Below are 15,605 nucleotides of genomic sequence, written 5' to 3'. Positions count from 1 at the left end.
AGAGTTTCTCTGTGTGTACGGGGCTACATTTATTGGTATTACATTGGGTACATGGGGATTCACTATCCAGAGATGAACCTATTCATTCATTCTTGATTGCCAGGCATTGTGCCAGGCTCTGGGGACACAGTAGGTAACAACACAGGCAAAAATCACTACCCTCGTAGAGCTGACATTATAGAGGGGGGATTCAGAGGAAGAGCAAATACATTACAGAAATACATGTCACATGAGGATAAGTGCAATGGAGAAAAATAGTGCATAGAAGGGACATAGGGGTCCAGGAAGGGGGCTTCAATTTAAAACAGAGTGGTCAGGAGCACCTGGGTGGCTCAGTCAGTTGAGTTTCTGACTCTTTTTTTTTTTTTTTAGTTTATTTATTTTCGAGAGAGACAGAGAGAGAGAGAGACAGAGAGACAGAGAGACAGAGAGAGAGAGAGAGAGAGAAAGTGCCACAGAATCTGAAGCAGGTTCCAGGCTCTAAGCTGTCTGCACAGAGCCTAATGCAAGGCTTAAACTCATATATTGCAAGATCATGACCTGAGCCCAAGTCAGATGCTTAACCTCCTGAGCCATGCAGGCACCCCGAGTTTCTGACTCAATCTCAGTTCAGGTCTTGGGGTCATGAGTTCAAACCCTGAGTTGGGCTCTGTGCTGGGCGTGATGCCTACTTAGAGAAGAGAAAAGAAAAGAAAAGAAAAGAGGAAAGGAAAGGAAAGGTGAAAAAAGAAAAGAAAAAAAGAAAAAGAAAAGAAAGAGAGTGGTCAGGTAGGGCTTATTGGGAAGGTGGTTTCTGAGTAAAACCCTGAAGGGGACGAAGGGCAGAGCTATGCAGACTTCCACGGGAAAAGCCTTCCAGGCAGATGGAACAGCACAGGCAAAATCCCTGAGGCAGGCATATGCCTGGCCTGTTGAAGAAATAGCACAGAGACTGGAGTGCGGCTGGCAAGGAAATGGAGGGGAAAGGTGGGAGGTGAGGTCAGGGAGGAAGAGCCTTGCTGGCCACTTCAGGGAGTTGGCTTTTATTCCCAGTGAACAGACGATTTGGGGCAGCAAAGGGATATCATCTGATTTACTAGAACCCCTCTAGCTGTAGGTGGGGCACAAGTGGCAGCCAGGAGGCCAGCGAGGAGTCCCCAGATCAGTGGGGTGGTGATGGTGAAGAGTAGCTGATTTTGAAATTTTTTTTTAACGTTTATTTATTTTTGAGACAGAGAGAGACAGGGCATGAACAGGGGAGGGTCAGAGAGAGAGGGAGACACAGAATCCGAAGCAGACTCCAGGCTCTGAGCCATCAGCCCAGAGCCCGACGTGGGGCTCGAACTCACAGACCGCGAGATTGTGACCTGAGTTGAAGTCGGACGCTTAACCGACTGAGCCACCCAGGCGCCCCGAAGAGTAGCTGATTTTGAAACAGCTGAAGGTAGAGCACATATGGGAGTTCCCCTCAGACTGGGTGATGGGTGACAGAAAGGGGTCAAAGATGACACCAAGGAATTCAGCCAGGGCAACTTGCAAAATGGTGTTTCAGGTTCCCAAGATGGGGGAGACCAGGGTGGGGACGGTTTCGGAGAGCTCAGGGAAACCATTTTGACTTGGCAAACTTGAGAAATCAAAATGGAAGCGCTGGTGAGGCAGTTTGATGTGTGAGGTTGGGAAGCCAGTGGAGAGTCCTATGCTGGGGGAAAAAGATTTGGGTATGATCAGCACAGAGATGGCATGTGAAACCATGGGGCTGATAGAGATCACTAAGGGAACCAGCAACAGATGGAGGAGGGAAGAGGGGGACCCAGCTCTGAGCCCCGGAACCCTTCAGCATTTCAAGTAGGGGGCTGAAGAAGGGTGATACGCTAATGGGGTTATTACATTTTTTGTTTGGGAGTAGTCACACTGTTTAGGTGGCTACAGTCTCTGTATCTGGTGGCTCATATTATTTCTAAGGGAACTACAATGTTCAAAGAGTAGTAATGGCTCCTCGTTGCTTGTTATAGGTGATGGGTAGGTTGTGACAATGATTATCAGCCATACGGTTTTCTTTCCAGAGGCGTGGGGATAGATAGGTTCTGTCCATGCCTTAGCCTGACAGCAACAGCATAAATGTCATCTACTGTCAGGACAGTAACTTGGAACAAGAAGAGCTACATCCATGGGAGTGAGGGTGTCTTCCACCGTCTGGACAGAGTTGTTTTCTCCCTGGAGAATTACACTGTTCACTGTAGGCATGTCTTAGGTCTATGAGAGGTTGCACTTTTCACCTAGCTTCAGGGGCCTTCAGGTGGAGTTTTCCCACAGGGAATGAGAGGGTGGAAGGAAGTGTCCCCTTGTTCACTGGAATTGATATGGCCTTCCATATGCCTTCACTGGATGGCATGCCTTTAAGGAATGACCAGTGGTGGCGAATAGTCTCTCTGCCAAGTTTGTGATGTGCGAGTGTTTCATACAGTAATGGTGGGGCTCACCTTCCCTGATTGGCTCTCAGTGCTCACAAGGCAAGTGAACTATCCAAGAGGGTCCACACTTCTGTGGTAGAGTCACATTGACCCCCTGGAGGTTCCATGATCTGTGGATAGGTTTTCATAAACCGCCAGAGGTCACACTACTCAGGGGGCATTTTCACCAGGGACTCCCACTCTCTCTGACGGCTCAGTCTCCACCATGATGCCTGCCCGCTACCCATGATTGTATTTCATAGGAACAGCAGGACTGAGTTATGCAACTGGGTCAGGGTGGGACTTATGCCATTAAGAGGCAATTTCTGGGATGATACAGAGAGGGTTAGAATCATGGGCCCTGCACAAGGGTGACACTCAAATTTGTGAATTGTTCCCTATTTTAAAAAAGGGGGGGAGAGTTGTGCCTGGGTGGCTTAGTCGGTTGAGCGTATGACTCTTCAACTTTTATTTATTTTTTATTTTTTTTGCGAGACAGAGAGAGATAGAGTTCAAGCAGGGGAGGGGCAGAGAGAGAGAGAGACTTAGAATCCAAAGGAGGCTCCGGGTTCTGAGCTGTCAGCACAGAGCCCCACGCAGGGCTCAATCTCACGGATGAACTCTGAGATCATGACCTGAGCTGAACTTTCGCTTGCATGCACATGTGCTCTCTCTCCCTCTTAAAAAAAGAAAAAAGGCAATTTCACACTGTCAGTACCCTGTATTTATTATCTAGTTGGAGTCTGTAGGGTAAGGGGTGCTTACATTATCCACAGGGTATATAGCTCATTCTGCTAATAATTTATTACCAGTATTTACTACATACTTACTTCATATCCCCAATTTCTTACAACAACCTGGTCATGTAGGGTCTAATAATATCCCCATTTTACAGATGGGGAAGTTGGGGCTCAACAAGGAAAATTCACTTGCTCTATGTCACAGACAAGAAGTAGCAAAGTTAGGGTTGCAACCCCCATCTGTGTCTTGTTGGTGGGAGTGTGGGATCACTAAAGTTGTTACAGACCTATTATTGTTGAAACTTTGCATTGTCTTTTTTCTGAGGGGAGGTAGACAGTAAAGGTGTCAGTAAAGCTGATGGTGAAGGATGTGGTTTCAAATTGGATAGGTCTAAGTTTAAATCCTGACTCCAACACTTCCTGGCTGTAGGACTTTGACGGACTGATTTCCCCTCCGAGCCTCACCTTCTTAATCTGTAAGTGGGGATAACAATAGCAATTTCCCACTTTGGGATTTTGTGAGCATCAAATGACAAGATGCCCCAGACAATGCTTGGCCCAGTGCCTGGCACATCATGAGCGCTAGGAATTCGGGAGCTGTTATAATAACAATGATGGTGATTATTATTGCTGGACCACACTGCTCCCAGAGGGTTACAATATCCGTGGGGGAGCAGCACTGTCCGTAGGCAAGGTTACATAATTCCCCAGGGAGGTGATGCTTTCCCCGGGAGGCTCTGGTCTCTACGGAGGAAGAGGCTAGAGACTTCTGAGGCACAGGTTAGGGGACTGCTCTAATGCATCTAGGCACTCAGCAAAGGGTTGAAGCCCTAAGAAGCCAGAGTCACCCTCCTGGCCTTCCCACCCTGTGGCTTGTCTCTCCCTGCCCATTTTCTGTTTCAGTTTCTCTGAGCATCACCCCCACCCTGCAATATTCCCCTCCTTTGGTACCTCAAGAGTCTTCTCTGAAACTCTGTCTTCGGGCTGGGTCTGTGGATATTGCTTCTATTTGCCCTCTACCCTGCTGCCGGCTCCCGCTAGCCATCTGATCAGCGCTTATTTCCTGTTTCCTGAAGCCTCAGGCTCCATCCATCCCTCCCAGCTGCGGAGAACAGACTTAGCACTGCCCTACGCACTGGTCTTCATCCTTAAGCCCTACCTTCCTCTCTCCTGGCGACCCACCAGTGCCCCTTGGGAGCACATTTGTTCAGACTTTGGTCGCCCCCTCGCATCCTGGCCCACCTCCGGAACCCCCTGCCCTGGCGGTGGAGGTGGGGGTACCTCCGGCGCCGGCTGTGTCCCCAGGACAGCTGCAGCGTGGGGATGGAGTTGGGGGGGGGATGCTCCCAAATGCATTCTCTTTGGTCACTTCCTCCCCAGCTGGGATTGGGGCTATCTGGAAGGCCAAGACCCCATCCCGGAGGAGCGGAGGGCATAGCCGCCTCCCCATTTCCGATGCTGGGAAATGATTCCCACCCATTCCACCCCACCCCTGGACAGCTGCCCCCATTCAGGCTCAGGGCTGTGTGTGTGTGTGGGGGGGCAGGGTAAGGCCAGGGTGAGAAATGTGGTCTTGATCATCCTCCAAGGTCCTGACCCTGCCCCCTTGCAGTGAAGATTCTGCCCCCTCTCGAAAGGTCCATGCCTTTCAAAAGTTTTTGACCCCTTCCAGAGCCCCCCCCCCCCCCCCCACTTACAAGCTCCCAAAAGAAACTCTGGATTCCGCAGTGGGCAGGAGAGGAGGAGGGGCGACAGGTCATGAGCGCGGAGGACTTAAGTTATCTGCAGACTAGGAGCCTCGGAAAAGGGTCATGACCCCCAGGACCCTATCCCACCCCCACCCCCTCCTTCCTTCCTCCCCTGTCGCGCGGCCCCTTTAAGCCCAGAGCCGGCCGGTCCTCAGTGGCTGCGCGCCGGCGAGTGTGTGTGTGTATGTGTGTGTGTGCGTGCGTGCGCGCGTGTGTGTGTGTATGTGTGTGTGTGAGTGCGCGGGGAGGGGGCGGGCGCAGTGTCTCCATGGCGACGCGGCGGTGACGTCGCCGGCCGGGGGGCGTGGGCGTCCCGGCCCCGGAGTGCGATATTAACCCGGGAGGCGGCGGCGGGGAGGGGAGAGGCTCTGAGAGGCGAGGCCGGGTGAAGCGCCGAGGGCGGCCCGACGGGCGCGGGACGGGACGGGGCAGCGCGGGCGCCGGGAGCTGCGGCCCGGAGTCGGGGCGCCTAGCCCCGGGCCCCCCAGCATGAAGACCCCGGCGGACACAGGTGGGGGCGGGGGCAGCACGTGTGGGGGAGACTTGTTGCCCGGGGAAACCAGGCAGAGAAACTTTGGGGGGGGCTGAAGGGTTCCGGGGCAGCCGGAGTGATCCCCAGTTCTGGGGGGACCCCAAGCACTCGAGACCTGTTGCTTCTCGTGGCGCGAGCGAGGGGTGCTGCATGGGACCCCCAATTTCTGGGTCCGGGCGGAGTGGTGTGGGCGCTGCGAGTCCTGGTCCTCTCCCTACTGGACTCCGAGAGCTGGGTTCTCCCCCACTCCCGGGATCACGGGGGTGGCGGGGTCCCTCCCCGCCGCTCTGTCACGTTGCACTCTGGGGGCCGGGACGTGTGCGGGGCGTGGGGGGGGGGGCTGTCCACGGGGCCCGCTATTCCCGGTTCTGCGCTGCGCGGTCCGGCCCATGACCTTCACCGCGGCGCGTGCCCCGCACCGGCTTAGAGGGGATACGGGATGGTTTCTAGAAGGAGGGCGTGATTGGGGAGCCCAGGACTCGGGGTCCGGGCTGCGCCGCCCCTCCCCCGCCCGTCTCCGCCGGCTCCTCGCTCCCCCGCCCGCGCCGAGTCGCAAAGTTCCAAAGCGCAGCCCGAACGTTCGAAAAAGGAACTTTTTGTTTCCGACCTTAGAACGCGCGGCTTTAAGGTGGCTCCGGGGAGACCTGGGTACCCTCCTCCCGCGCGGCCGGGGCCCCGGGGTGGAGGAGGGTGGGGAAGGTGGGGGGGACGCGGAGGCTCCCCCTTCGCCCCCCCTCCCTCATCCAGCTCTTCTCTTTCAACCGGCCGTCTTTTCCCTCCGCCCCCCTCTTCCCCGCCAACTTGCTCCTCCTTAAGGGGCCAAGGTTCCCCTCCCCCCCTGTCGGCGGGCGGGGGGCAGCGGGATTAACCCCCCTCCCACTCGGACTTTCCCCCCTCCCCTCCCCCGCCGCCCCCGGGCTCGCGCGGGCTGGACTTTGCGCCCGAGCGCGCTGGGGGGAGGGGTCCCAGCCGCCCCCTGCCCGTCTACCCCGTCGGAATCCGGCCCGGGGCGGGGACGGGGGAGGGGGAAGGGGGCCGGGCGCCGCTGTTCAAACTTGTTTCCTTCCCCCGGCGGCGGCCGCGGCTAGGGCTCCTGTGTGCGGGTGTGTGCCCCGACCGGCCCACCCACCCCGCCCCCCCGCCCGGCGGGTGGGGGCGGCTCTTAAAGGGCTCCGAGCCGGGCTCCGGCGCCTGGGGATTGGGGCCGAGGAGGGGGGCAGGGGGGTGGGGCAGGGGTGCGGAGTGCTGTAGGGTCAGTCACGTGCGTCCCACATACTCTCTGGCTCCCACAGGCTCCAGGGCTGCTGGGCCTTGGGGGCAGCAAGAGCCTCTTCTCGCCCGAGGAGGGGGCCTAGGCGCCCAGACAACCCCGCCTCGTCTTCCCTCCCTGCTACGGGCCTTTGCCTGGTGGGACCGGCTGGGCCGCTCCCCTAACCCTGTCTTGGGGCCGAGCCGCGTGTGGGTTCTCCGCCTGGGGGAAGGGGCGGGGGCCTGGAATGGCCTCCCGATCGGTCCATCGGTGGGTCTGTCCGTCTGCACGCCCCTCCATCCGATCCTCCATCCCGGCCCCTCTCCTCTCTGCCGCGGCTGTTTCCCACTTCCTGTTTTCTTCCCGGCTCTGGCGCCACCGAGGGCTGCCTGGAGTGTGGGGGAGGTGGCAGGGCCCCCCAGGAGGTCGGCGTGTTCTTCCTCTACCACCACCACTCCCTTCCGACCCCCCATAGTCTCTTTAAAAAAAAGTTTGGCCAGTCATGTGAATTTGGGGGGTGCCCAGGAGTTATGCCCCCCGCCCCCCAGGTTTCCAGTCTGTCTAGGAGAATCCCTACCCCACCTCTGTGGGACCCAGGTGTGCCTTCTGGGTCCCTGCCATCCCAGCCCTTCCTGTCTGTCTGCTGCTACCTCTCCACCCTGTCTCAAAGTGTCTTGAGCCCCTCTCTCAGTGTCAGCTGCTTGCTCCTTCTATCACTGTCCCCCATGCTCCAGAGGTCCTCTCCCCCAAGCTTTCTTGGTGCAGGCCCGGTGGTTCCCTGTTTAAGCACGTGGACCCATACACAACACACACTCACACATGCTCCCCTTGCCCGTGCCTGGCTCCTGGCTCCAAGGCCTGGGGAACAGAGCCCCATTGAGACACCCTGACGTCACCCCCGCTCTTCTTCTCCCCCCAAAGCCAGGAACAGGCCCTCATGTATGCCATGTCCGAAGAGGAAAGCCTGGTAGGGGTGGTCCTGGGAGTGGGGAAGTCCCTGCCTGGGTTGGGATCCAGGGTCCTAGCCCCAGAGGGAGCTTGGTCAGGGAAGGGGGGGTTAACAAGGCAGCCTGGGACAGCCCCCGGAATGCAGCTTGAGGCCTTTCCAGAGCCCCCCACCTCCCTTCCGAGTTCCCTTTGTGTTGCATGTAGTCTCTCTCACTCCTCTTCTGCAAAGTTTATTTTTAGCCTCCTGCTCCCCCGCTCCCAGGACTGTCGCTGCACACACGTTGCCTGGTTACCGGGACAAGGAGGCTGGGGCGGGTGGGCTGGAAAGGGTGGCTTTAATTTGGGGGGAGGGTGAAAGTCAGTACACCCCCAACCCCAGACTAGTGTCTCAGGGGCTTTGCCCCCCGCCCCCCCTTTTGGGTCTGAGAACCAGATTGGAGCTTAGGTAGGAGAAGCATGGAGCTTGGCGCTCGGAGTGGGGGGTAGGAGCATTTTGGAGGAGGTAGAGGGTACATGGAGCTAGTGATTTGGTCACTTGGGTTCTCAAGGGCCTCTGGCCCCTGAAGAAGACCCTGGGGCCTGCATTCTCCAGCAGGGTGAGGATAATGGGATGAACACCTGGATTCCTAAGAGAGGAATGGGGCTATGGATGCTGCGATCTAAGGAAGGCATTGTCAGGGGCTGTCACTTTGAATGGAGCAGGGGCTGTTGTTGGTATAGGACTCTGGGTCTGTGACCAGCTGGAGGTCGTATCCTTGGAGCCCTGAGGGGCTTGTTTGAGGCTGGGATTTCTGAATGGGGCAGGGACTATGAGGGGAATGCTGGCCATCCCATTCTACCCAAGGCCAGGGCTCAGGAAGCTGGGTCGCTGTGGGGGATAGACTCAGCTCTGGATTTAGAAGAGGTGGTCCCTGTGGGAGTAGGAACTGCTGAACCCCTGTGTCCCCAAGGGGAAGTATCCCCTGTTGGATTCCAGACTGCAGTGGTGTCTTTGAGGGAGGCTCAGCATTGCCCTGGGCCTTGTTCGTACCTGCTTGAGCTGAGGCTTGAGCCGGGGCCAGAGGCCAGAGGCTGACCAGTGCAGCCTGACTGTGACTTGGGACCCCGCCCATTTTAGTTGTCCACCTTGGCCTTCTCCCTCTGGTGGCACCAGGGCCCCTGCCCTGCCTCCCCCTCCTTCTCTTCTTCCCCTTCCCTCCTCCCACCCCTCCATTACCGGCTGCCTAGTGCTGAATTATTGATGGCCCCTGATTACCCGGGGGTTTGGGAAATGACAACAACCGCAGCCCCCCCCATCGACCCCCCCCCAGGCTGCCCACCCCCTCCAGGGACCAGCCAGCCCACCACCAACCTCTACCCAAGGTTAATGCTGGGGGCGGGTAGGCAGGTGGGCAGGGAAGAAGCTGAGGATGAGAAGGCGGAAGGGGGAACAGGCTGTAGCATTGCTTGTTCAATCTGCAGGCCTGGGCTGGGGCCTTCCAGCCAGGTTGGGTCCATGTGCCTGGGTCTGGGGAGGGCAGTGCAGCACAGAGGGTCTAGGGCTCGTTGGGGGGGGGGGGGGCAGACAGTCTGGGTTTCACTCTCCAGGGAAGACAGAAGCCTCTGTGTGTGCAAGCGCTGACCTCATCGTCAACCAGCCACCCCACCCCACTCCTCCTGGTCCTTTTAAGAAAAAAAAAAAAAAAAAAAAAAAAAAAAAAAAAAAATCATCAGGTCCTGGGGTGGGAGTAGGGCTCTGATACGTTTTGGGAGGGAGACAGTGTTATGTTCCCAGGAGGGGACTGGAACTGTGGGGTGGGTTGGGGGAGGGGTATAACTGGCCCTGAATGGGAGTGTGGGGGTTGAGGGGGGGCTCGCCCCAACCCGCTGGCCACGTGTGCCCCTTCCTGCCCCTCCCCCACTGGCAGCCCTGCCCGCCGGCCTGGCTTGGTGCCTGGCCCCCTGGCACTGGCCCCGGGACCCGCCGCCGACGGTTTCCTGTTTCTCCCGGTGTCGCTGGAGCAGGCTCCAGCTTCCCTTCCCCCCGGCTCCCGTCTAGCCCCCTTACACACAGACACACACTGTCTCCCTCTAACCCAGGTCCTGACTTGGCGGAGGGGAGACGGATTTCCCCATGTTGAGGGTGGGGTAGGAGGGTGGACCCCGGGAGGGGACCTGGAGCCCTGGACTCTGTGTCCTGACCCGGGGCCACTCCCCTGCCTCCTGTCCTCAGGGTTTGCCTTCCCAGATTGGGCCTACAAGCCAGAGTCGTCCCCTGGCTCGAGGCAGATCCAGCTGTGGCACTTTATCCTGGAGCTGCTGCGGAAGGAGGAATACCAGGGTGTCATCGCCTGGCAGGGGGACTACGGGGAATTCGTCATCAAGGACCCTGATGAGGTGGCTCGGCTCTGGGGCGTCCGCAAGTGCAAGCCCCAGATGAATTATGACAAGCTGAGCCGGGCCCTGCGGTGAGGAGGGCAGAGACCCCTGAGCAGACATGGATAGCCCCGCTAGTTGGGGAACCCGTAACCCATGGGAATAGACTTTGGGTTTGATCCTTTGCCAAATCATAGCTGTGTGACCTTGGGCAAGTCTTAATCCTTCTCTGAGCCCATCTGTCGTGTAGAGGTGTCCTGCGGAGAGAATACAGTCCTGGGTGTGGCGTCTAGTTTGGCCCCAAGCCTGAGGGGAGAGCTAGTTTTCATTCCTTCCGGGCACTTGATTTCTCTTGTGTGGCCCAGGTTTCTTGGTCCCCCTTTGTGAGCAGCATGTAACGCATGTCAAGGAATGGGGTCTAGACTCTGGTCCCGTTGACTGATCATTCGATGGGTTTCTACATCCACAGCTATTATTACAACAAACGCATTCTGCACAAGACCAAGGGGAAACGGTTCACCTATAAGTTCAACTTCAACAAACTGGTGCTGGTTAATTACCCTTTCATCGATGTGGGGCTGGCTGGTGAGTAATGGGGCTGGTGGGCATGGGTTCAGAAGAAGCAGAGGGTCTGTGTGTATGTCCAGGCTGGGCCAAGGGCCTTGACACCACATCTCCCCTCTTCTGCCAGGGGGTGCGGTGCCCCAGAGCGCCCCACCAGTGCCATCGGGTGGCAGCCACTTCCGCTTCCCTCCCTCAACGCCCTCCGAGGTGCTGTCCCCCACCGAGGACCCCCGCTCACCACCGGCCTGCTCTTCATCCTCATCTTCCCTCTTCTCGGCTGTGGTGGCTCGACGCCTGGGTCGAGGCTCAGTCAGTGACTGTAGCGATGGCACGTCAGAGCTGGAAGAGCCACTGGGAGAGGACCCCCGGGCCCGACCGCCAGGCCCTCCAGAGCTGGGTGCCTTCCGTGGGCCCCCACTGGCACGCCTGCCCCATGACCCTGGCGTCTTCCGAGTCTACCCCCGGCCCCGGGGTGGCCCTGAGCCCCTGAGCCCCTTCCCTGTGTCGCCTCTGGCCGGGCCTGGCTCCCTACTGCCGCCTCAGCTCTCACCAGCTCTGCCCATGACGCCCACTCACCTGGCCTACACTCCCTCACCCACGCTGAGCCCTATGTACCCCAGTGGTGGTGGGGGCCCCAGTGGCTCAGGAGGAGGCTCCCACTTCTCCTTTAGCCCTGAGGACATGAAACGGTACCTGCAGGCCCACACCCAAAGCGTCTACAACTACCACCTCAGTCCCCGCGCCTTCCTGCACTACCCTGGGCTGGTGGTGCCCCAGCCCCAGCGCCCTGACAAGTGCCCGCTGCCGCCCATGGCACCCGAGACCCCACCGGTCCCCTCCTCAGCCTCGTCCTCCTCTTCCTCCTCCTCTTCCCCATTCAAGTTTAAGCTCCAGCCACCCCCGCTGGGACGCCGGCAGCGGGCAGCTGGGGAGAAGGCTCCAGCGGGTGCTGACAAGAGTGGTGGCATTGGCATTGGCGGCGGCTCAGGCGGGCTGGCGGAGGGGGCGGGGGCGCTGGCCCCACCGCCACCACCACCACAGATCAAGGTGGAGCCCATCTCGGAAGGCGAGTCTGAGGAAGTGGAGGTGACTGACATCAGCGACGAGGATGAGGAAGATGGGGAGGTGTTCAAGACCCCTCGTGCCCCACCTGCGCCCCCCAAGCCCGAGCCCGGCGAGACACCTGGGGCAGCCCAGTGCATGCCCCTCAAGCTGCGCTTTAAGCGGCGCTGGAGTGAAGACTGTCGCCTGGAGGGGGGTGGGGGCCCCACTGGGGGCTTGGAGGATGAGGGTGAGGACAAGAAGGTGCGGGGGGAGGGGCCTGGGGAGGCCGGGGGGCCCCTCACCCCAAGGCGAGTGAGCTCTGACCTCCAGCACGCTACAGCCCAGCTCTCTCTGGAGCATCGAGATTCCTGAGGGCTGTGGGCAGGGGGCCCTGTTCCCCCCACCTCCCATGCTTCTTTTGCTGCCTTAACCGCCCCCCCCCCCCCCAAGCCCTGGAGGTAAGGACAGCTCTCTGGTGTCTTCCCTGCCTCCTCCCCTTTCCTGCCCCATGTTTTGTATAAAACTTTTAATTTCTTTTTTTTAATGGTGAGGGTGGGTGGGTGTCCAGGGCTGGGGGCTTTCCCCTATCTGTGGGTTTCTAAGCTCCAGGCAAAGTGGTGGGGGGGGGTAGGGTGGGGGGAGTTGAGGGGGCCACCTCCATTCTGGGGAATTTATATTTGAACTGAGGCTCCAGCCTCAATGCCCAGGAACGTTTTTTATTACAATCGCTTAGGAAGTAAAAGCCTTGTCTCCCTCCCTGTTCTCTGCCTCCTGTCCCTGTCCCTCTCCACTCTCGTCCATCCTCAGTCCTGATCCTGCCTTCCCTGCCCCTCCAGGGGCCCTGAGTGCCTGGGTTTCTCATACCCCACAGGGTTGCAGCAGGGGAGGGAGGGACATTTTATGATGAACCAAAAATTCCATGTTGGGGGGGTGGGGGGCAGAGGAGGGGGAGGGGTGCCGCCCATAGGCCACAAATCTCTACAAGTGCCTGCTATCCCTCTCCCACTCCTCCCCCCTCATTCCAGCACTGGTCCAACCCCTTCACCCCCAGCTGCTCCTAGGACTAGCCCATAGGCAGGCGGGTGGGGGTGGGTGGGAAGGGGGTGCCCTGAAACCAAACTGGAAGCCCCCTCTGCCTCCTAGCTGGGGCCCCTGGGGTGGGGGTCTGTGGTCAAGCCTTATTCTGTATTGGGGACAGTGGGTGGGTGGGGGGGAAGGGAAGTTGGGGGGCTGCTGGAGAATGTATTCAAAACAATAAAACTTTGGACCTTTGGATGTGGTGATCTGTCCTGGGTGTTGGGTACAACAACTAAAAGGTCACATACAGCCTTTGTTTGATTCTGAAAGACAGGAACCTACATTGGCTCTCCAACGTATCTATGGCCAGAAGGTCTGACCCTATCTGAATGGGTCAAATCGAGGCCTGGAAAATGATCTGACCTCAGGGGCATATAACCCCCAGGACCTGCTGATAAACGTCTCAGGCATACTCTTGCCCTCTGACAGCTCCCCTATTCTGTGGGGATCCACTTATCCTTGGAAGCGCTTTAGATTCCACCACCCTATTGTCCTTGCTTTTCTGATCACCTGAAACGCCTTTCCTTTCTGGTTCTGTGTATTCCCCTGTCGGTGTCCCCATGGCCTGGAAGGGGACTTTGGCAACAGGCCTGCAACAACTCTCGAAATGCAGACCTTGCAAGGTACCTCAGCGGTCTCTGTCAAAGCAAGGGAACATCCCCTGCCAGCGAGTTAAGGGACAGGCTTAATCCTGGTTGTTACTGATCGACGACGTGCTATGTACCAGGTACCTAATACCTAGTTAGCTGCGGTGCTTTATTTCTAACACCCAGCAATGTGGGGGCAAGCAGTTCAGTTAAATGACTTGCCCAAGGCCCTAACCCCAGCCAGGACTTTAAACGAGGTCTGTTTCTGAAGCCTGTGTTCTTTCAACAACTCCGTTTCCTCAGGCCAGGACAGTTGGATCTAGACAAAGGTTTCAATCATAGGATCTGAAAGGTGAGCTCCTAAAGCTAGAAGTTCAGGCTGGAGAGCTTGATTCAGGGATGAAAGAGCCAGGAGAAGGAATCCAAGCTGAAAGGGTCCTTAGAGACTGCCCAACCCCTACAGTGCAGGTGAGGTGCCTGAGGCCCAGAGAGAGGAAGGAGTTTCCCCAAGGCCACACAGCTAAGAAATGAGGTGGGAATTGAGGGCTCAGGCCTGTTGGACTGGCTTCATGGAGAAACCCCACCCTGTGCAACTCTGAGGGGGAAGGAACTGGCAACTCTTATCTACTCAGGCTTCACCCTCATTTCCTGCCAGCCCGGGGTGGGTGGTCCCAGATGATGTCGATTGGCAGTGAAGAGAAGATCCAGGGCTGGGGTACTGGCAGGAAACCCAGGCTCCCTTGGCAGCCTGCGGGCAACTGCTCCCTCTCCTGGGTGATGTAAGTCACTCCCTGGGGTGGGGGCCACTGGGCTATTTCTGGAAGTTGGGATGAGGCATGTCTCCTGGCAACATAGATGCAACTGAGTTGCTGGTGGTGGTGGTGTGATGGAGAGAGGGGGGTGTTATCACTGCGGGGAGGGGGGAAGGACCCAGACGAGTGTCTCAGTTCGATTTCAGTGCCTTCAGAACACCAGGTCCAATATGGATTAAGAAGTGCTCGGCTTTAGAACTGCTCTCTAGGTCAGACTTGTTGCCCCCATTTCTGACCTAGTGGGGTGTCACAGGTGGAATTTAGTTTTGTAAACTCCAGCAGCTCCACCAGTCTTTAATGTCCCACCCAAATCTAGAAATCTATTCAATTTCTGCAAGACCACACCCTCGATGTCTTCCACATCCCAGTAGAAAGCCCTTTGTCGATCTCACAATTTTTCATCAATTAATTCATCCTTCAGAGACTCTCTTCAAGCCTATAATCCCCAGACCCAGACCCCCCCCCCCCCCCCCCCCCGCCCCTGGCGCCTGATTCTCCTTCCTGGTGCTTCTTAAACATTGCTCACCCCTTCGGGTCCCTCAGTCTGGAGTAGTTTCTTGGCATCCCACAGACCTTTTAAAGACACCTCAAGTCCCCTATGACTTCTCCACTGGTCCCCAGTAAGACCCCTTCACTTCACAGACTCCCCTGGACACCTCCGGACATCACAGGCCCCTCACAGACACAGACAATCTGCCCTAGCACCCCTCAACAAACGTTCTCACCCCTGCAAGCATCTTGTTAAAATTCCCTCAGACGGTCGCCCTCAGACTCCCACCGACCCCAATCCCCTCCTATCGGTTGCCCACGCGCCGTCCACTGCGCATGTCCTATGAATTCTGGCAGTTAAGTAACCGCCGCCATCCCGCCCCGCTCCGCTGTCCTTTTGGGCCTTGTTGGTCCAGTGTAGGATTTCCCAGGCTTGGGGCTTGCTTGATTCAGATTTTTGCTTTTCATCTTTCGAGCTGCCGTCAGAGGGCAGCAACCACCATTTGGCTGAAAAACTACGACTCCCAGACTCTGAACTGTTCGTAATGCAGTTGCATTCATTGAAAAGGGAGCGGAAGTATGTCCGCGCTTTGCCTGCTGGTTAATGTAGTCCGAGAAGGCCTGAGCGATACTGTCTGTCTGCTCTGTGCCCGCTGAGAACTGCAGTTAGATCGAGTGGATGAAAGTTTCTTCAGGCTTTAGAAAGGGCAGGACAGTTAGTATGAACACTGGCTCAGATTAAAGTGAAGGTCTACAGACTCCATTTCCCATTATTCTACGAGGCAGGAGGGCTGAAGATGATTTCATTCTAGTTCCAAGTATTTCCGGGACACACACACACACACACACACACACACACACACACACACACCCTCACACGAACTCCGTTTCCCAGCGTCCTTTGGGGATAGAGTCCTCCCGGGTATTTATTAGTCGATAAATAGGGCGACATAGTCCGTGCACAAAACTTGAGGCTACTCCTAACAGTCGGCTTCCTTGATTCGGGCCCTCCTGGATCCTGTAAACTTGGG

General features: G+C 57.4%; 1 protein-coding gene and 1 pseudogene across 1 annotated transcript; both read left to right on the top strand.

Moving 5' to 3' along the window:
• Positions 1-2,736: 2,736 nt before the first annotated feature.
• Positions 2,737-2,835, top strand: LOC111558192 (annotated as a pseudogene).
• A 2,436-nt stretch (positions 2,836-5,271) lies between these two features.
• ERF (ETS2 repressor factor) lies at positions 5,272-12,700 on the top strand. The gene is made up of 4 exons (XM_011289905.4): positions 5,272-5,428; positions 9,859-10,093; positions 10,471-10,586; positions 10,693-12,700. The coding sequence occupies exons 1-4, from the start codon at positions 5,407-5,409 to the stop codon at positions 11,979-11,981; spliced, it is 1,662 nt and encodes a 553-aa protein (XP_011288207.1). The 5' UTR covers positions 5,272-5,406; the 3' UTR covers positions 11,982-12,700.
• Positions 12,701-15,605: the final 2,905 nt, after the last annotated feature.

The sequence above is a fragment of the Felis catus genome, chromosome E2, assembly GCF_018350175.1.
Source record: "Felis catus isolate Fca126 chromosome E2, F.catus_Fca126_mat1.0, whole genome shotgun sequence".
Taxonomy (NCBI): domain Eukaryota; kingdom Metazoa; phylum Chordata; class Mammalia; order Carnivora; family Felidae; genus Felis; species Felis catus.
The sequence above is the reverse complement of the archived record's forward strand: the minus strand, read 5'-3'. Positions and strand labels throughout refer to the sequence as shown.

What these genes read in the sequence shown, in the direction of transcription:
- ERF (XM_011289905.4), top strand. Translation starts at nt 5,407, where the DNA reads ATGAAGACCCCGGCGGACACAG. An exon ending in AAGCTGAGCCGGGCCCTGCG is followed by an intron (nt 10,094 to 10,470) that starts GTGAGGAGGGCA and finishes CTACATCCACAG; the next exon opens with CTATTATTACAACAAACGCA. An exon ending in CATCGATGTGGGGCTGGCTG is followed by an intron (nt 10,587 to 10,692) that starts GTGAGTAATGGG and finishes CTCTTCTGCCAG; the next exon opens with GGGGTGCGGTGCCCCAGAGC.